A 20,550-nucleotide genomic window follows, 5' to 3' on the forward strand; every position below is an offset into this window, starting at 1 on the left:
CCCCTCATCTTCCCCTGAAGGAGGGCATGACAACCCACTTCAGTATTCTTGCCTGCAGAATCCCCAAGGACAAAGGAGCCTGGTGGGCTACAGTCGATGGGGTCACAGAGAGTCGGCCATGACCCAGGACAGCAGCAGACCACAGCTTCTTTATCCGTCCCTCTTTCAGTGGACATTTAGGTTGCCTCCACGTCTTGGCCGTGGTAAACAGAGCTGCAGTGAACATTGCGGTGCATGCATCTTTGGGGGCCATGTTTTTCTCTGGGTATATGCCCAGGAGTGGGATTGCAGGGTCACATGGTAGCTCTGTTTTTATTTTTTAAAGAACTTCCATACTGTTCCTTAGAGTTTGTATTTGACCCACTTACTTCACACCATGTTTCATAGAAAAAAATTCTAGTGTAGCAGAATAGAATCTGAGCACCTATTATCATGGGATTTGATCAGTAGACCTATTTCATTTCCACTACACACCTCTGTGTGTCAATTTTTAAAATTTCGGAATTACATAACTACTTAAAAAATTCTTATTCAGTTCAGTTACCTTCTGGTATTCTGCTTAGGCTGCTGCTGCTTTTCTTTTAGCTGGAAATACAAACCTAGCTTATTATTTGATTATAAGTAAAATATCACATGGAAAGTAGGTTACTTGTGCTCCCCTTATCAACTGTCCATCGAGATAATGCTTCTTAGAATCAGGTACAGCTCTTTTTGCATTATACTTTTTTTCCTGCTTCTGTTCTTGTTCCTCTGCTAGGTATGCAGATACTCAAAAGAGTTTTCAGTTCTCAGTAAAATTGTACAGAGGACAGTCCTATGTCTATAGATTTTCATCCTGGGCCTGCCCATACTTGCAATAAATACTGTTAAAGGAAACATAATGTGTATCCCCAGGGGCTGTTGGAACAAAGTTATGATCATTTAACTATTGTACAATCTAGAGGATTTATTGAATTAGGATAACCTGCTAGTCATAGCTGCTTGAGCAGTTTGTATGCTGATTTCATAGAGTAGCGATTTTTGCTTAATCACTTGAGTGTTTTCCTCTGTGTCTACCTCAGAACTAGCATTTGGAGTCTTACTTCAGCCCCTGACAGTCTCTATCTGTCTCTTACAAAGTGGGGGTGGGAGGGTAGCGATAGAAAGCTTGGAGGAGGAATTTAGAGGGCTATTTTCATGGAGATGAGTAGGGTCATACTTGAACCACCTTCTCACTATTCATCTAAGCTGCCATGTGCTCTAGGGCTTCCCAGGTGGCACTAGTGGTAGAGAACCCGCCAGCCAATGCAGGAGACTGCAAGAAATGTGGGTTCAATCCACATTTCAGGAAGATCCCCTGGAGTTAGGAAATGGCAACCCACTCCAGTATTCTTGCCTGAGAAATCCCATGGATAGAGGAGCCCTGTGGGCTACAATCTGTTGGGTTGCAAAGAGACAGGATGGAAGTGACTTAGCATGCATGTAAGCACCATATGTTTTAGTTTATGCCCTTTCTACTCCATGCTAGAAGGTCTTTGAGTTTTTATGAAAGGAAGTCAGGGCAGCCTGAATGACTAGGAGGTGGAGAACAGGAAAAGCTAGACCTGGGGTGGGAGTAACAGCTAGCTTAGAGAACAGAGGCTGTGCTTTGGGAAGATTCTGTATCACCATTAAGAATAAGCCCCAGATTAATGTAACTGTCAGCGGGATGCAAAAATCGTGGGTTCCCATTAGCTCCTTGGCTGCTTTGTTATCCAGACATTACCCTATGTTTAGATTTTAGTTTAATTTCACCTTCATTAGTATATTACTTAGAGTACTGATTGTAGGAGAATGGCAAGGGGATGATTCAGAACTATCTTATCTGAATCTATTTTGGGAGAAGATTTGGGTAGGCTAGGAGTTTGCCTCTTGGCTAAAGTGAGACTTGAGGATTAGCAGTAGATGGAAGTTGCTCAGACTGGCTTAGCCCATGGTAGGAAGGAACTGGATGTGTTTTGGATCCGTGAAAATATTCAAATCCAGCCATCTCCCTGTGGGGGATAGGTTTGAGGAACCACTGGCCAACTTACTAAATGAGCAATATCACACCATGAAGGAGCTACTTGAACAGCTGAAGATGAAAAAATCTTCAGCCAAACAGCAGCAGGAAGTAGAGAGGGTTAAACCCCAGAGGGAAAAGGTTCATCAGACTGATTCTAGACCCAGCACAGAGGAAGAGGCTCCAGCAGCAGATGCAGCAGGTAAGACTTTTTTTGGTAATGTTAATATTGGATCATCTTCATCTTTTGAGATGAAGCCAAAAATTAGCAGCTTGTGAAAGTCAGAAATAGGTGTCTTGGTAACCATTGAAACCACAGGACCACAGCATCTTCATGTCAGTCAGGACCTTGAAAAGTCACCATGTTCATGTCTTTATGGCTCAGATAAGAATGCATGTAAAAGGACTTTCCTGGTGGTCTAGTGGTTAAGACTCCAAACTTCCAATTCGGGGGGCACAAATTCTATCCCTGGTTCGGAACTAAGATCCTGCATGCTGCACAGCATAGCCTGAAAAATAAATGAAAAAGAATGCTGTAAAATTTCAAAGAATCTTTAGTAATCCCTTCTGAATTGAACAGTCTTACGCCAGAGTAGTTTTTGTTCTTTGTAATCTCAGTTCCTCTGCTTTGAGGTTAAACTGCCTTTGATTCTGTCATTTTGCTGAAGTAGAGCATATCTGAGAAAAAAATTCATACTGGCATAACTTTGTTGTTCTCATAGTCTCCCTAGAAAGTGAAATGTGTTTGATAAAGTCACTGACATTGGTCTTCTGGGTTTCTGAGATGACAACATCATAACATGTCACACTGTATTATTTTCTTTCCCTTCCCAGCATGTTCAACTCATGACACAAATTCACCTTCTCACCAGTTCCAACCCCAGTCTCAGTTCGCAGGCCAGTACCACCAGGATATTTCTTGTAAGGTTTCAGATACTCCTAAATCTGAAGAATTGTGTATTCAATTAGTTAGGAATCACAGATACCAAGTCATCATGAGCTATATTAATTCTTCTCTCCTGCAAGTTTTGGTAAATATTTGTATGGCTTCCTATGCTTGCTGAGAAAACATAAGTTACTGCTTCCCAGGAAAGGACAGAGTGCGTATTCAATTTTCTAAAGACAGTTCCTCTTACCTTTTTATTGGGTGCTCTTCCTACCTGTAGTTCCACCCATCTTAGGCTTTTGATACTTCTCTTCTTTTTATTGAATTCATTATTTATTAAGCTTGATATCATTGTTTTATGTATAAAATTAATTTTGCTTGTGGCATTTTGAAATATTTTGGAGGAAAGGCTTTTAATTTCAAAATTTTGGGAATTCCCTGGTGGTCCAGTAGTGTTGGATTCGTCACTTTCACTGTCAGGGCCCAGCTTCATTCCCTTATTGGGGAGCTAAATAAGATCCCATGAGCAGCAGGGAATGGGCAAAAAATTCACATTTTAAAATCTGAACTTAAAAAAAAAAATCTGAACTTTGGGGCAGCAATAAGGATATTCTTTGCCTGTTGGGTAAGTCTCTGGAGTCTGAGTTGACTCATAATCAAATCTTCCTTGGATAGTCAATGGAGTATGTTTCTCTCTTATTGTGTTCAGAGGATCACGAGCAATACTTTATTCTGAGTGTTATTCAGAGAAACAAATAAAAAAATTATTTATTAATTTTTTAAGTAATGGCGCTCACTCTTGAGAATTTTAATTCCATCTGGGGAGCTAGAACATACATCCAAAAGGCTGAGGAACACTCAGACTGAGAATAAAACAGGAATAAATTAGTGTATCAGAGATCCTCAAATATCTGAAGATTTAGTAGAAGAGCTCTCTTAATGGAAAAATGTTAATTATGAAAGATATGATGATTTTAACCAATTTTATCCTATTGTAGGAAGGACAGTTTTTCTCTCAGAGTCTAAGAGCTACTGGTATCAATTGTCTGGAACTCACATCTCCTTTGTGTCCTGTTTTCTCAGAAAGAGCTGGGAACCTTTGCTCAAAGCTCCATCGCCCTCCATCATCAGTTCAACCCCAACTTGTTCAGACCTTGTTCCAACCCTGTAACCTGATGGGAGCTATGCAGCTCATTGAAGACGTCAGCACACAAATCAGCGTTGACTCAAGTCCTCGTAAAACTGTCATGAAGACTGGTAGGGAACAGAAGGGTCCACTTTATAAGTTTTTATTTGCAGTGTGAGTTGGGTGTCTTACCCCACAGATCATTTCCTAGGGATAATTTCCTAGGGTTGGAAGAGACGGGTATTTGTAATTTCTTTCTTCTCTCTTTTATCCTCCCTGTGTGTTCATTACCTAAGTTCTAGAACTAGGTAATAATACTGGGGTTTAAGTAGATGATAGAGTCAGTGAACAGGACAGGGAAGTGGGAGGTAGAGATGTGGGACTCATTGCTAATAATTGGACTTAAATAGATATGAGGGTAAGTATCAGGAGTCAGGTCAAGACCACCGATATCAGATAAAGATGGAAGTCAAGTGGTAAAGTGAGGTTATATTTAGGATTTTACTGTCTTCTTCATTAACATCATTTTATTTCCCATAATAATTATAGTGGTGTCTCCATTTTGAGTGAAACATTGATTTGGGAGTTAGGAACAAAGTAAAAATGTTGTGCATTTGCCATGTTCAATAGTTTAAAGACATCTTCAGGTTTGGTTTCTACTTTCATTGTTTTTTTTTTTTTTTTTTTTTTTTTTTGTGAAAATATTTCCTGTTCCCTTAAATCAAATATTTACTTCTCATTTCTTCCTGGTTTAACACATTAATTGTGGTTTGCTCTGGATTTGGACTTTGGTCTTCATTTTAACTCCCACTCTTATAATTTAATTGAATATAAGTACATTATGTCACAGACACTGATCTCAAACTGCGTTATTAGTTATATGTTGGTAATGAAAACTTAACACCAGACTACAGTTATGACTTGGGCTTCCCAGGTGGCTCTGTGGTAAAAGAATCCACCTGCCAATGCAAGAGACGCAGGAGACACGGGTTCGATCCCTGACTCGGGAAGACCCCCTATAGAAGGAAATGGGAACCCACTTCAAGGATTCTTGCCTGGAGAATCACATGGACAGAGGAGCCTGACGGACTACAGTTGATAGGGTTGCAAAGAGTTGGACACAACAGAGTACGCATGTGGTTATAACTTACATATATAGTGACCTGTGTTTTTCTTCTGGGGATGTAAAGATTACATTTACAAAAGGAAAAATATGACTATAGAGGTGCTTATCTCTGAAAAGGCAGAAGTGCCTGGAATTGGGAGGCTTAGACAGCAAGACAGAAACAAATGAGACTGAATTGTCTCATTCTCTTTCTGATTTTTTTGTCCCAACCTCAGGAAGAATCTGGGAGAACTTAATGAAAGTTAAGTAAGAATAAGTGAAATTTGGAATACCAGAGTTGTGAGGGAGATTAAGGAAGTTGGAGTCTTATCCTGGAAGAAAGAAAACATTGTTGAAGTTCACTTACCTTTCAAGGATTTAAAAGGGAAAGGAGGTAAAAATTTTTTGACCATAGAGTATCTGCCAGGTGTTACTTGGCACTTTATAAGTGTTTATGTTATTTAGTGTGTTAAGTGTTCCACACAGGAAAGAAAAAGACAATCAACTTTTAATAACGTTGAATGGGACTCCTTTTAGGTACATGTTAGGCTGAGAATGATTGTGCAAACTTTGGGGAGAGGGGTATGTGGGTGGATACACACGTTATTTAGGGTCAGCTCTCTCTAAATGCCAAAATGCATTCAGAAGCTTTTGTGAAGTCCTCTTTTGTTCTGGAATTTCATTTACAATGAATTTTCTTCTTACAGCCTATAGATTGCCCTATTTGCCAAAGCAAGTGGCTTGGATCCTAGCCACAAGCAAGGTTTTCATGTATCCAGAGCTACTTCCAGTGTGTTCTCTGAAGGCCAAGAATCCCCAGGTTAAGAATTTCTTCACCAAGGCAGAGGACAGGTAAGGACTTAGTGTAGCAGAGAAGAAAATCAGAAGATTTGTGTAATAAGAAATGGAAACAAAAGACAAAGAAAAGCCGTGTAGATGGACACAGTTCTATAGTATTTTCCTGTTCCAGCAGTGCTCTTTTTAGGGATTACCTATACATTTTGGAAACATTTTATGTTGTAATTTGTGTTTTGTTTATCATACAAACTAATCTGACAATACTGTTGGAGGAAAATTTTAAAGAAAAAACATTTGTATCCATTATCCTCACCAGCCCAAAGACAATGAGTTTTTCTTTTTTATTTCATACATAATTATTGGCAATTTGAGTTTAATTTTGTTTTGCTTTTTTTAAGCTTAACTTCTTGAAATTGTTTTTCTATGTGCCATAGTGTAACATTGTCTTTTTTTTTTTTTGTCTCTGTATATTGTCCTTCCAGGCAGTGTTAATGGCCCTATCATAGTCCTTTTATTTGCCTCTTTTCCCTCCTTCTGTTGTTTGGCTGTTCTAAGTGAGGCTTCACCAAGGATCTCTGTGTATAGAACTTTTGAAACTCTTTGAGTTTATCTCTTTGGGTAAATTCTCAAGAGTGAGATTATTTGATAAAGGTTTGCCATCAGCAAATATGTATACAGGTAACTAATTGAGTATGTTATGTTGGGAGGTACTGTTGGTGTGGATTTAATATGTTTAACATGGTGCCCAATATTCATTTTATATTTGTTTTATTAGAGCCATTCTCCTTCCCTCAAACTTTGTTTTTATGATTGCTATAAAACACATCATGTTGTGACATTTATTAGCAATTTATGCCTGGTTTTGCCTCTTATCACTTGATGGGAACACCTCACTGAGTCTTACTTGCATAGTACTTCTTAGCATTCAGTGAATATCTGAAATTTTCTATTGAGTTTCCATTAACTTGTACAAGAATTAGCTGTAAAAAATCTGGGTTGCAGAATGTGGAGTTCGTCTGGGAGGCTTTTCAGCAGGATGGACTGTCAAGTGAGATTGAGTGTCCCCGCCCCCTTCTGTTTGTTGGCTTTAGGCCTGAAGCACTTTGAAGGGACGGAGTTTCCCAAGCCTCTGATCAGCAAGTACCTTCTCACTTGCAAGACTGCCCACCAGCTGACAGTGAGAATCAAGAACCTCACAATGAACAGAACTCCTGACAACATCCTTAAAGTAAGTGCTCCCTGCACGTTCCGCCGGGCACCTTGGCTGAGTGCAGTCATTCTTGTCTTTTTCTCAGATTCAGTGAATAGCCTTTTATCTAACGCTAGTCCCTCCTAACTGCACACTAGCCCTCTTTTCCTTTCTAAGGTCATTGATCTATTCTTTTTGTATGGAGTATCATCTTCTTCCCCTGTCATGGATATTTTTGCTAAATGTAAAACTGTTCAAATGTAAAAATACTCCTCAAATTTGTTTTCCTTTAGTTATTTATTCTCTTCTTCCACTCTAACCTTCTTCAAAGGGTAGGCAACAATCCACTTATATCCTTCTGAATTCTTTTAATTTAGATGTTTATATCAAAGTTATAAAGTATACTTTATATACTTTATAAAGGGGTCCCCAGCCCCCAGACCACAGACTGGTACTGGTCCATAGCCTGTTGGTAACTGGCTACACAGCAAGAGGTGAATGGCAGGCTAGTAAGCTAAGTTTCCTCTGTATTTACTGCCATTCCCTGTTGCTTGTATTAATGCCTGAACTCCACCTCCTGTCAGATCAGTGGTGGCATTAGATTCTCATATGAGTATGAACCCTATTGTGAACTGTGCGTGTGAGGGATCTAGGTTGCCACCTTCTTATGAGAATCATCCTAAAACCATCCCTTGGGTCTCCTCACCCCCATCCTGTGGAAAAACTGCCTTCCACAGAATTGGTCTGGTGCCAAAAAGGTCAGGGACTACTGCTGTAAAGAGTTAAATACCTCTGTGAGTCTTGTCATGAAAAGCAATCATTTTTCTCCCTATTTCCTGCTAGGCAAGATTTCTGCAGGGATGGTACATTTACCTCTAATCTAGGATCTAGGTAGAATGCTTAGAATTGCTATCACTTGACTTTTCAGATTTGCGCCTTCTCTATTAAACTGAAACCATGGAAGATGAAGACAGTTCTCTCCACACTCTCTCACTGCTTCACCGCAGTTGTATCACAGTATAAGTTGGATTTTTTCCAGAGTTTACATTATAAACAGTATGTAAAAACTCCTGACAGCTGATCCATGTAGTGTATCATGATTACTTTGCTTTTCCTGCTGAATATTTTGTTTCTCCTGGAGTTAATAATTGCATTTTTGGAGGGTGAGTGGGACTTGGTTTTATTATGTATCTATTATCAGTTTAACATTGAAGTCTGCTTAAGTTTTATAAATCTCTTTTCAGTGTGTTCAGGTATTTTAGGGTCTCGGCTGTCACCTTCATCGTCCGGAAGAAGTCCTTCCCAGGGCGCTCTGATCCGGCTCCACTCTGCCCATGCTGCTCTCTTGGCTTGCTGCACTAATGTCTTTGGCTTTTTCTTCACGATTTTCCTGGGGTTTTGTTTCACCTCTTACTTGTGTTGGATCCTCTTATTTCTGTCTTTTTTTATTTTTTGTTAATAATTTTATTTATTTATTTTTTGGCTCTGCTGGGTCTTGGTTGCTATGTGGGCTTTTCTCCAGTTGCAGCGGGCAGGGGGATACGCTCTCGTTGCGGTGGCGTCCCTTCTCGCTGAGCACGGGCTCTGGGGTGTGCGAACTTTCATGCTGGCAGTTCAGGGGCTCAGGATTTGCAGTTCCCATTCTCTGGAGCACAGGTTTAGTTGCTCTGTGGCGTGTGGGATCTTCCCGGATCAGGGATTGAACCTGTGTCTGTGTCTCCTGCATTGGTAAGTGGATTCTTAACACTGAGTCACCAGGAAAGCCCTCTTTTTTTTTTAAAAGAAAAGAGTTGTTTTTGACTGAGCTGGGTCTTTGTTTTGTGCAGATTTTCTCTAGTTTTGGAGGGCAGGTGCTTCCCTTTAGTTGTGGTATATGGGTTTCTCTGACACGGTTTCCACTGTTTCCCCATCTATTGCCCGTGAAGTGATGGGACCAGATGCCATGATCTTAGTTTTCTGAATGTTGAGCTTTAAGCCAATTTTTTCACTCTCCTCTTTAACTTTCATCAAGAGGCTTTTTAGTTCCTCTTCACTTTCTGCCATAAGGGTGGTGTCATCTGCATATCTGAGATTATTGATATTTCTCCCAGCAATCTTGACTCCAGCTTGTGCTTCATCTAGCCCAGCATTTCTCATGATGTACTCTGCATATAAGTTAAATAAGCAGGGTGACAATATACAGCCTTGATGTACTCCTTTTCCTATCTGGAACCAGTCTGCTGTTCCATGTCCAGTTCTAACTGTTGCTTCCTGACATGCATATAGGTTTCTCAAGAGGCAGGTCAGATGGTCTGGTATGCCCATCTCTTTCAGAATTTTCCACAGTTTATTGTGATCCACACAGTCAAAGGCTTTGGCGTAGTCAATAAAGCAGAAATATTCGTTTTTCGGGAACACTCTTGCTTTTTCGATGATCCATAGGATGTTGGCAATTTGATCTCTGGTTCCTCTGCCTTTTCTAAAATCAGCTTGAACATCTGGAAGTTCACAGTTCACATATTGCTGAAGCCTGGCTTGGAGAATTTTGAGCATTACTTTACTAGCGTGTGAGATGAGTGCAATTGTGCAGTAGTTTGAGCATTCTTTGGCATTGCCTTTCTTTGGGATTGGAATGAAAACGGACCTTTTCCAGTCCTGTGGCCACTGCTGACTTTTCCAAATTTGCTGGCATATTGAGTGCAGCACTTTCACAGCATCATCCTTTAGGACTTGAAATAGCTTAACTGGAATTCCATCACTTCCACTAGCTTTGTTCATAGTGATGCTTCCTAAGGCCCACTTGACTTCACAGTCCAGGATGTCTGGCTCTAGGTGAGTGATCACACCATCGTGAGTATCTGGATCATGAAGATCTTTTTTGTACAGTTCTTCTGTGTCTTCTTGCCACCTCTTCTTAATATCTTCTGCTTCTGTTAGGTCCATACCATTTCTGTCCTTTATTGAGCCCATCTTTGCATGAAATGTTCCCTTGGTATCTCTAATTTTCTTGAAGAGATCTCTAGTCTTTCCCATTCTGTTGCTTTACTCTATTTCTTTGCATTGATCGCTGAGGAAGGCTTTCTTATCTCTCCTTGCTATTCTTTGGGACTCTGCATTCAAATGGGAATATCTTTCCTTTTCTCCTTTGCTTTTCATGTCTCTTCTTTTCACAGCTATTTGTAAGGCCTCCTCAGACAAGCATTTTGCCTTTTTGCATTTCTTTTCCATGGGGATGGTCTTGATCCCTGTCTCCTGTACAATGTCACGAACCTCCGTCCATAGTTCATCAGGCACTCTGTCTATCAGATCTAGTCCCTTAAATCTATTTCTCACTTCCACTGTATAGTCATAAGGGATTTGATTTAGGTTATACCTGAATGGTCTAGTGGTTTTCCCTACTTTCTTCAGTTTAAGTCTGAATTTGGCAATAAGGAGTTCATGATCTGAGCCACAGTCAGCTCCCGGTCTTGTTTTTGCTGACTATATAGAGCTTCTCCATCTTTGGCTGCAAAGAATATAATCAATCTGATTTCGGTGTTGACCATCTGGTGATGTCCATGTGTAGAGTCTTCTCTTGTGTTGTTGGAAGAGGGTGTTTGCTATGACCAGTGTGTTCTCTTGGCAAAACTCTACTAGCCTTTACCCTGCTTCATTCCGTACTCCAAGGCCAAATTTGCCTGTTACTCCAGGTGTTTCTTGACTTCCTACTTTTGTATTGCAATCCCTTATAATGAAAAGCACATCTTTTTTGGATATTAGTTCTAAAAGGTCTTGTAGGTCTTGTTAGAACTGTTCAACTTCAGCTTCTTCAGCGTTACTGGTTGGGGCATAGGCTTGGATTACTGTGATATTGAATGGTTTGCCTTGGAAACGAACAGAGATCATTCTGTCGTTTTTGAGATTGGATCCAAGTATTGCATTTCAGACTCCTTTGTTGACTATGATGGCTACTCCATTTCTTCTAAGGGATTCCTGCCCACAGTAGTAGATATAATGGTCATTGGAGTTAATTTCACCCATTCCAGTCCATTTTAGTTCGCTGATTCCTAGAATGTTGACATTCACTCTTGCCATCTTCTGTTTGACCACTTCCAATTTGCCTTGATTCATGGACCTAACATTCCAGGTTCCTATGCAATATTGCTCTTTACAGCATTGGACCTTGCTTCTATCACCAGTCATATCCACAACGCGGTATTGTTTTTGCTTTGGCTCTATCCCTTCATTCTTTCTGGAGTTATTTCTCCACTGATCTCCAGTAGCATATTGGGCACCTACCGACCTAGGGAGTTCCTTTTCCAGTATCCTATCATTTTGCTTTTTCATACTGTTCATGGGGTTCTCAAGGCAAGAACACTGAAGTGGTTTGCCATTCCCTTCTCCACTGGACCACATTCTGTCAGACCTCTCCACCATGACCCGTCTGTCTTAGGTGGTCCCACACAATATGGCTTAGTTTCATTGAGTTCGACAAGACTGTGGTCCGTGTGATCAGTGTCAGACTTTATTTTTTTGGCCTCCAAAATCACTGCAGATGGTGATTGCAGCCATGAAATTAAAAGACTCTTACTCCTTGGAAGGAAAGTTATGACCAACCTAGATAGCATATTAAAAAGCAGAGACATTACTTTGCCAACAAAAGTCCATCTAGTCAAGGCTATGGTTTTTCCAGTGGTCATGTATGGATGTGAGAGTTGGACTGTGAAGAAAACTGAGCACTGAAGAATTGATGCTTTTGAACTGTGGTGTTGGAGAAGACTCTTGAGAGTCCCTTGGACTGCAAGGAGATCCAACCAGTCCATCCTAAAGCAGATCAGTCCTGGGTGCTCATTGGAAGGACTGATGCTGAAGCTGAAACTCCAATACTTTGGCCACCTCATGTGAAGAGTTGACTCATTGAAAAAGACCCTGATGCTGGGAGGGATTGGGGGCAGGAGGAGAAGGGAACGACAGAGGATGAGATGGTTGGATGGCATCACTGACGCGATGGACATGTGTTTGAGTAAACTCCAGGGGTTTGTGATGGACAGGGAGGCCTGGCATGTTGCGATTCTTGGGTTTGCAAAGAGTCGGACACGACTGAGCGACTGAACTGAACTGAACTGATGGGTTTCTCATTGCGATGGCCTCTCTTGTTGTGGAGTACGGGCTCTAGGCTGCTCAGGCTTCAGTAGTTGCAGTGTATTGGCTCTGGAACACGAACTCAGTAGTTTTGGTGAATGGGCTTAGTTGCCCTGTGACATGTGGAATCTTCCAGAAGTAGGGATCATACCTGTGTCTTCTGCACTGTCAGGCAGGTTCTTAACCTTTGGACCACCAGGGAAGTCCAGATCCTCTTATTTCTTTAACCCCACATCTCTTTTCCCTTGTTTTAGTGGAGCACATCCTAGTCGCATTCTGAGGTTGAGTGCTTGAGAAACAAATTTTTAGATTTAAACTGCTTGTATTCATCGTGTATTATGACATGACATGACCCATATTATAATTTCCTAGTTTGCTATTGTACTGTATACCTGTTTTGTATATATAACTATTGTTACTGTGTAACAAGTGTACATAAGACCTGTCTATGAATCTATATTTACTCAAAATTAAAAGTTTGAACTATGTCTGTATGTCTGTTCTCCCACATCAGTGGGTCTAACATTCTAGGTTGAAAATCACTTTTATCAGAACACTTTAAGGACTCCATTTTCTTCTAGTTTCTAGCACTGGCTCTTTAGAAATTTGATGCCCTTTTGACTACTGAACCTTTTTATGATACGTGATTTTTTCTCTCCCTCCGGCAGTACGTAGGATTTTTCCTGTTTCTTCAGTGTTTTGAAATTTCAAGATAATATGCCTTACTATGTGTCTAGTTTTACTAATTACGCCAGGTACTTGATAAACTTTACTTCAGAAAATTATAGGTTCTGGTTTTAAAACTCCTATACTCCTATCTACTGTGATACTAGGACTTTTATCTCGGGCTGCTCTCTCGTGAACTCTGCCCTTAAATGTCCGTGTTACATAGTAGTTTTGCAGCATGGGGTCTCCCCCAGATTCATGATTGTTGGTGTTCTGTCTCTTCATGATTTTCAGATCTGTGTCTTTGGCCCAGATTTCTCTTCAGAGGTCCAGAGTAGTGAAGTCAACTGTTTCTAGGAATTCTTGGCTCAGTTGCCTCACTGACTCCTCAGACTGAACTGTATGTTGCTCTGCAGCCTCCGATTGTTGCCACTGCTACCACCACCAACAGCTAACTCCCCTCCCCCAATTACACTTTATTGGATCTGTTCTTTGTGTACGACATTACTGACTAGACATTTTCTCGAGCTATAAACCTAGGAGTTGTCCTTGACTCCTGCTGGATCCTTACCATCTGTCTGTCTGTCACTAAGTCCTCGGCATTCTTCCTCTGTTTCCTGCTCTGTTGCCTGTGGCCTTGGTTGAGCACCTGAACTAAGTTGCACCTACATTAATGTAGTATTTTTCTAACAAGTGTCTCTGATTCAGGCTCCACTGATTCCATCCTTCACATTGCTGCCACAGCCACCTTTATTCCTTTAGCGTAGAGTGGAGACGGCTTGGCATGTGCAGAAGGCCTCTCCTGTTTGCCTCTGACAATTCTTTGACGGTAACCAGACTGACCTCTTTGTGTTCTTTAAACACATTTGTGATTTTGAAAATGAAGTATATTTTGTCCTCCCTTGCTTCATTTAGCAAACTCTGTTTCTTTAAGGTTTATTTGTAGTTGGACCTAGTCCAGAAAAATCTTAAATTTCTATGTTTGAGTTCTGTGTCATTTTTTGTGCCCATCTGTAACCTTTCTTTTTTTTTTTTTTAAGGGAGACTGGAGTTGCTTTTTTATTGACTTGGTCGTGGGTTTTGCAGTAGAGCCCCTTTGGGTTTAAGAGCATTCTGCTGCTTCCTTTTTTCTTCCTGCAACTTCTCCTGCTGTCTGAGCTGCCATGCCTGTAATCCAGCATCCATTTCCTGTGACAGCAGTACAACTCGTCTCGCAAACTTTTCCCTTTGGGCTTTTCTTCGAAGCTGGCCTTTCATTGGAGGAGCAGGGCGGCCATCGGAGTCGCCACTGGCTGCCTGCCCGAGCCGCGGCGCCGCAGTGCAGTCTCCGGACACCTGTAGAGAGCAGTATACCCAAAGCAGCCATGCTGAGGCGCAGGAGCCGGAAGTACTGTAACCTTTCTTACATAGAATGTTATTAGTGGTTTCTTTCTTTTTTAAAAAAAATTTTGGCATCATGGGTCTTTGTGCAGGCTTGATCAGTAGTTGTGATGTGCAGGTGTAGTTGCCCTGAGGCATGTGAGATCTTAGTTCCCTGAGCAGGCATTGAACCCTAGTCCCCTGCATTGGAAGGCGGATCGTTCATCACTGGGCCACCTCATCGTTGGTTTCTACTTGACTGTCTCTTCCACTGTGAGCTCCTTGAGAGCAGGAACTGCCTCCTTATTTGTATGCTTGGCTTGTAGCACAGTGCCTAGTGCTTATTGTCAGGGTAAGCTCAGTTCCCCTCTTCATTCACTCTTAAAAGTGAGCTGTCTCAGTCTCTCTGTTCTTCTTTCCTTCCCTCCCAAAGTTCCTTGCACCATTATTTGCCTAAAAGGAAGCTTCCATGTGGCCAGGATAAGGATTAATAAGGCACTTCCATTTGCAGGAACAAATTTTAGGTGAGATGATTCTGACCATCTGCTTCCTTTTCTCTGTGACCTAAACTTTTCCCTTCTGGTGACCAGAATGGAGCTTATCAGAAAATACTAAGTAGTAATAAAATATTTATTAATTGGAGATTAGCTTAATTTGAAATGCAGAGCAGTCACTATATGCTGTTTGTGTATATATATATATGTATGTGTGTGTGTGTGTGTGTGTCTCAGACCACGGCCCACCACACTTCCCCAACTGATGAATGCAGTGTTTCTGGAAGGAATGTGACTCATGCTTTATTTCTTCACACTCAGTGTTATAAGAAGACCAAACAGCTGCCCATCTTAGTGAAGTGCTGTGAAGAGATCCAGCCGCATCAGTGGAAGCCGCCTGTAGAGAGGGAGGAGCACCGGCTTCCGTTCTGGTTAAAGGTACAGCCCTCCTCCTCGGTGTGTCGGGAGCAGAAGGTCACCATGAGCCCGGCAAGAACATCAAGGAAGGGCTGCTTTCCATCTCTGCTGCTTTAGCTGTAGAACTAGGACTTAAGAAATCTTCAGTCACCTTTCCTCTCCTATTTCTCCACCCCACTTCACCCTGATGATTCTCTAACCTTTTGAAAATAGTGGTTAACATGATAGTTTCTTAAAGGAAATTCAGAGGGGAGTTTCTAGAGTAAAAAATCAGGATGTAGTCTTTTTAGAAATATGTGTTATCCTGCAAAAAAAATCCTTCTTAAAAAGATGTCTTGAGACTGTCCTGGAAAGGCACATAATATCTAGAAAACCCAGTTATTTTTTTATTTTTCTCTGATTCTGGCATGGGCTAGATCTGAGTGTTCTTATTCCCAATAGGCCATCTACCGTCCATCCAGGAGGAACTGCGGCACATAGCTGGTGGTGTCAGAGAGGTAGGAAATGTGACCGGAACCACTGAGATCAACTCAGACCCAGGCCTGGGAAAAGGCAGCTCAGAACTGGAGAGTGAAACTCGGTATCCACTGCTACTGCCTGAGGGTGTAGTCCTGAAGCTGAAGCCAGTTGCCAACCGTTTTTCTAGGAATGCCTGGAGACAGAAGCCGCTGTCAGCCCTGAAACCTCTCCTTATCAGACCCAGCCCCTGTTTCCTGCCTAGCTTCAGCTCTGAGATAGACACCAGCTAAGTCATCTCACTCAGAAGCCCCTCCAAGCAAAATGGTGGTCCGGATTCCTCCCCTGATCCAGCCAGCCACGGTCTTACAGGCAGTGCCAGGTGGCCCTCCTCTGGGGGCCCCCGGGGGGGACAGTTTTGAGTCTCCAGCAGCACTGCCAGCTGCAGCTGCTGAGGCCAGGACCAGCTTCCCTCTGCCTGAGCCGCAGACCCTGCTGTCCTCCGCCCCTGTGCCGAAGCTAATGCTGCCTTCACTTGCTTCTTCGAAGTTTCGAAAGCCATGTGTGAAACGGAGAGCCTCCAAGAGAAAGGGACCCAAGGCCTCTCTCTGTCTGAAGCCTGCCCCTCTCATCCACCCTGCGCCCGTGTTCTTCACTGTTCCCGCCGCGACCGTGAAGGTTGTGAGCCTCGGCAGCGGCTGCAACATGGTGCAGCCCGTCAGTGCAGCGGTGGCCCGGAGTCCTCAGACCATCCCCATCACCACCCTGCTGGTTAACCCTACTGCCTTCCCCTGTGCGTTGAACCAGCCCCTTGTGGCCTCCTCCATGCCCCCCTTAATTGTCTCTGGCCCCTCTGTGAATCTCTCTGTACCATCCACCCCTGAAGATAAAGCCCCCGTGAATGTGGACACAGGTTGTCCTTTGGCTGAGGGGAAAAATGCCTTTCCAGGCCTCGAACCCAAACTAGAACCTCGGGAACCGTCTCCTGTCTGTGCTGCTGTCTTCCCCAAAGAGGAGCACAGCCCAGGGCCTCTAGCTACAGACAGAGCGTGCCAGGAGCAGCTGTCGGAGAGCAGTGCCTGTGGCTGGACCACTGTGAAAACGGAGGAGGGGAGGCAGGCCCCTGAACCCCTGCCTCAGGGCTTCCGGGAATCTCTGCACACTTGCCCTGAGGATTTAGAGGAGATCGTTAAGACGGAACCTAAAGACCCTGGGGAGGACATCTATGGTAGATCCCTGGATCAAGATATCCATTATGAAGTCAAAGAACCCTGGGGAACTGGACACTGGCTTCCCAAGTGAGGAGTCAAGAGGGTCTAGAGAGGTGAAGGAACAGGCCTACAAGAGGAGGAGGAGTCATCCAGCTATTGCTGCTGCTGCTGCTAAGTCACTTCAGTCGTGTCCGACTGTGTGCGACCCCATAGATGGCAGCCCACCAGGCTCCCCCGTCTCTGGGATTCTCCAGGCAAAAACACTGGAGTGGGTTGCCATTTCCTCTCCAATGCATGAAAGTGAAAAGTGAAAGTGAAGTTGCTCAGTCGTGTCCGACTCTTTGCGACCCCATGGACTGCAGCGCGCCAGGCTCCTCCGTCCATGAGATTTTCCAGGCAAGAGTACTGGAGTGGGGTGCCATTGCCTTCTCTGATCCAGCTATTAGGTTGGTGCAAAACTAATTGCACTTTCATATTGTTGAACTTCGCTATTTGATATTGGAATACATTCTTAAATAAATGTGTGTATTTTTATACATCATTTTAACCTGAATTTCTTGTTTTATGTTTTTTGCTAATGACATTACTTGCTGTGGATTTTATGTTTATTTTAGACTAGGAAATGATGTTAGTCAAAAAGCAAATTGTTATTTGAGTTTGAAATGGGTTGTAAAGCAGTGGCGACAACTCACAACATCAACAATGCATTTGGCCCAGGAATTAATGAATGTACAGTGCAGTGGTGATTCAAGAAGTTTTGCAAAGGAGATGAGAGCTTTGAAGATGAGAAGGTAGTGGCTAGCCATCAGAAGTTGACAACAACCAGTGGAGAGCAATCACTGAAGCTAATCTTAGAGCTATAGGAGAAGTTACCAAAGAATTCAACGTCAGTCATTCTATAGTTGTATGACATTTGAAGCAAATTGGAACAGTGAAAAGCTCAGTAAGTGGGTATCTCATGAACTGACCACAAATCAAAAATATTGTCATTTTGAAGTGTCGCCTTCTCTTACTGTGTGCAACAACAATGAACCATTCCTCGATTGGACTGTGACATGTAATGAAAAGTGGATTTTATATGACAACCGATGAGGACCAGCTCAGTGGTTGGACTAAGAAGAAGCTCCCAAACACTGCCCAGAGCTAAAATTGCACCCAAAAAAGGCCATGGTCACTGTTTGGTGGTCTGTTGCCCATCTGATCCGCTACAGCTTTCTGAATCCTGACGAAACTGTTACATCTGAGAAGTATGCTCATCAAATCAGCGTGATGCACCAAAAACTGCAATGCCTGCAGTCAGCATAGTTCAACAGGGCCCAATTCTTCTCCATGACAGTGCCTGACCGCACATCGAACAACCAACCCTTCAAAAGCTGAACGAATTGAGCTATGAAGTTTTGCCTCATATGCCATATTCCCCTAACTTCTCACCAACCGATTGCCACTTTTTCAAGCATCTCAATAACGCTTTTGGCAGGAAAAATGCTTCCATAACCAGCAGGAGGCACAAAATGCTTTCTAAGAGTTCTACTCCTGAAGGATGAATTGTTATGCTACAGGAATAAACAAACATATTTGTCATTGGCAAAAATGTGTTGATTTTAATAGTTCATATTTTGATTAATAAAGGTGTGTTTGAGCCTAGTTATAATCATTTACAATTTACAGTCTGAAACCACAATTACTTTCTCATTAACCTAATAAAATCCTTTCAGCTTCTCATGAGCCTCCTGATGTAGGAAATTCAAGAGATGTAACCAAAAGGTCCCCAAGGGATACTTCATCCTCCACTGACCCTGAAATGGTAGCCCCCCAAGGAAGGTGGTGCTTCCTTCCCCAAGGAAGCCTGAAGACTTATCCAGAGTTGATGGTCAGTCAGTGGGACCCAGCTGGGCCAGAAACTGCAGGGAGAAGGATGGGCCAGAGGAAGAAGAGGACTTTGACGACCTTACCCAGGATGAGGAAGACGAGATGTCATCAGCTTCTAAGGAATCTGTGCTCTCTGTCCCAGAACTCCAGGCGAGACTTCAGCAATATTCTTCAATATTTTGTGGATTCAGTAGTAGATTTAATTTATTGATAGGCCACTTGCTTGCTTTTTGCACTAGAGATAGTCCTAAAATCATTTTTGTCTTTGGTGAGAGGAGAGAGAAAGAGTTAAGTGTTTCTTATTATATTTGATTTAAACTCATTTACATTAAATTGAATCACCTGAGCACAATGTAAATAACCACAAAAAAGAAAAAGGATCATAAGCATGGACCCTGGCAAAGGACAATTATCTTCAGGGAGATGTTTCAAAACACATCTGCTCAGGAATTCCCTGATGGCCCAGTGATTAGGACTTGCCGCTTTCACTGCTGGAGCCTGGCATCAGTCCCTGGTCAGGGAACTTACATCTCTTAAGCTGCACAGCGTGGCCAAAAAAAATGAAAAGAAGAGGAGAGAAAAAAAAAAAAAAAACAAACCTCCAAAATCCCCGGGAAAAAAACCCATTGTCTTCCAACCTCCCTCACCAATTAATTAACCTCAGTTCCTTCTGAAACACTCTATAAGCAGCCCATGGTGAGCCCTTATATCCCTCATGCATACTGTTTGGGGGTTTTTCAGGAAACAATGGAGAAACTGACTTGGTTCACAGCTGAAAAGTACATGAGTCAGGAGGGTGAGTCTGAGGAAGAGAACTCCCAGAAGACAACTCAGCCTGAGAAAGAAGAGTAGGAAGAGGCAGAAAGTATGGAAATCCTGCAGAAAGAGGATGAAATGATGGATGAAGCCATTGGAGACCTTGCCAAGAAGCCACCTGTTAGCTGTGCCTCCCCGAAGGCCGCTCCAGAAGTGGAGACCAGCAGGACCCCACTGGGTGAGTAGGACAGGCCTGAGTGGGGACAGGTCTCAGGAGGCCTCATTGACTCAGGGACATGTGCAGAGTGACAGGCTTATAAAACAGGTTCCAGTTTCTAGAAGAAACTGCCAGTCTCCCTACTCCCAAATAGATGTTTAACCTGCTGCCATTGCAGAGAAGAGATTCTCAGAAATTAAAAATTTGTCTCTCATCAGCTGCTAGATTTCTACTCTGTTCATGCAGGGTTTTCTACTGGTTCTTAATTCATCAGTCATATATGAGGCCAAGAGCAATGTTTATTTCAGAAAGTACTGCTTGTTCCTCACCAGGACATAGTTCTTTGAGAGCCCAGCATCAGACCACACTTAGACTTCTGTGTTCAATATGCAGTAGCTAAGCATCTAATTATTATCCCAGTTAATGCAGTCATGCTGTTGACTCTCCATAGAGCTGACTTGACAGGGACAGATGTCACCTATCGTAGCATTTTTCCAGCAGCTTTTCTGCCAATTTACTATGTAGTTTTGAATAGGACTTGGATGGGGGTGGGGTGCCGCTGGTGGGTTGGGGAGAGCAGAGGGCGCAGGTACAGAAAAACAGCTGTATGCTAAGGAGAGAGCATCAAAGCTGCAGGAAAGGGCCGGAGTAATCATCGCGCTCGCAGCAAGCGGGGCAGTCGGGCCCGGGCCAGCAAGGACACCGCCAAGCTGCTGTTACTGTATGATGAGGACATCCTCGAGCGAGATCCACTCCGGGAGCAGAAGGATTTGGCCTTTGCTCAGGCTTATCTGAGCAGGGTAGGCAAATGCTGCTTCCTGTTCCTACCAGCCCCTCCGTTTTTAAAATGAAGTCTGCCTTTCAGGCTGCACAGTAGCCTT

The 20,550-nt window shown here is 42.8% G+C and overlaps 1 protein-coding gene and 1 pseudogene across 1 annotated transcript in view; one reads left to right on the forward strand and one right to left on the reverse strand.

Moving 5' to 3' along the window:
* The window catches only part of LOC133074479 (GON-4-like protein), a 42,737-nt gene that overhangs the window by 19,842 nt on the left and 2,345 nt on the right, over positions 1-20,550 (forward strand). Inside the window, 17 exon segments of the mRNA XM_061168412.1 lie at positions 59-86; positions 1,949-2,172; positions 2,174-2,222; positions 2,855-2,941; positions 3,990-4,052; positions 4,055-4,163; positions 5,845-5,989; positions 6,995-7,163; positions 15,065-15,227; positions 15,602-15,897; positions 15,899-16,890; positions 16,892-16,944; positions 16,947-16,982; positions 18,525-18,631; positions 18,634-18,846; positions 19,438-19,690; positions 20,285-20,469. Coding sequence (XP_061024395.1) covers positions 59-86; positions 1,949-2,172; positions 2,174-2,222; positions 2,855-2,941; positions 3,990-4,052; positions 4,055-4,163; positions 5,845-5,989; positions 6,995-7,163; positions 15,065-15,227; positions 15,602-15,897; positions 15,899-16,890; positions 16,892-16,944; positions 16,947-16,982; positions 18,525-18,631; positions 18,634-18,846; positions 19,438-19,690; positions 20,285-20,469 — 3,172 coding nt within the window.
* LOC133040644 (large ribosomal subunit protein mL52-like) lies at positions 13,937-14,838 on the reverse strand (annotated as a pseudogene).

This window comes from Dama dama, chromosome 20 (genome assembly GCF_033118175.1).
Source record: "Dama dama isolate Ldn47 chromosome 20, ASM3311817v1, whole genome shotgun sequence".
NCBI lineage: Eukaryota > Metazoa > Chordata > Mammalia > Artiodactyla > Cervidae > Dama > Dama dama.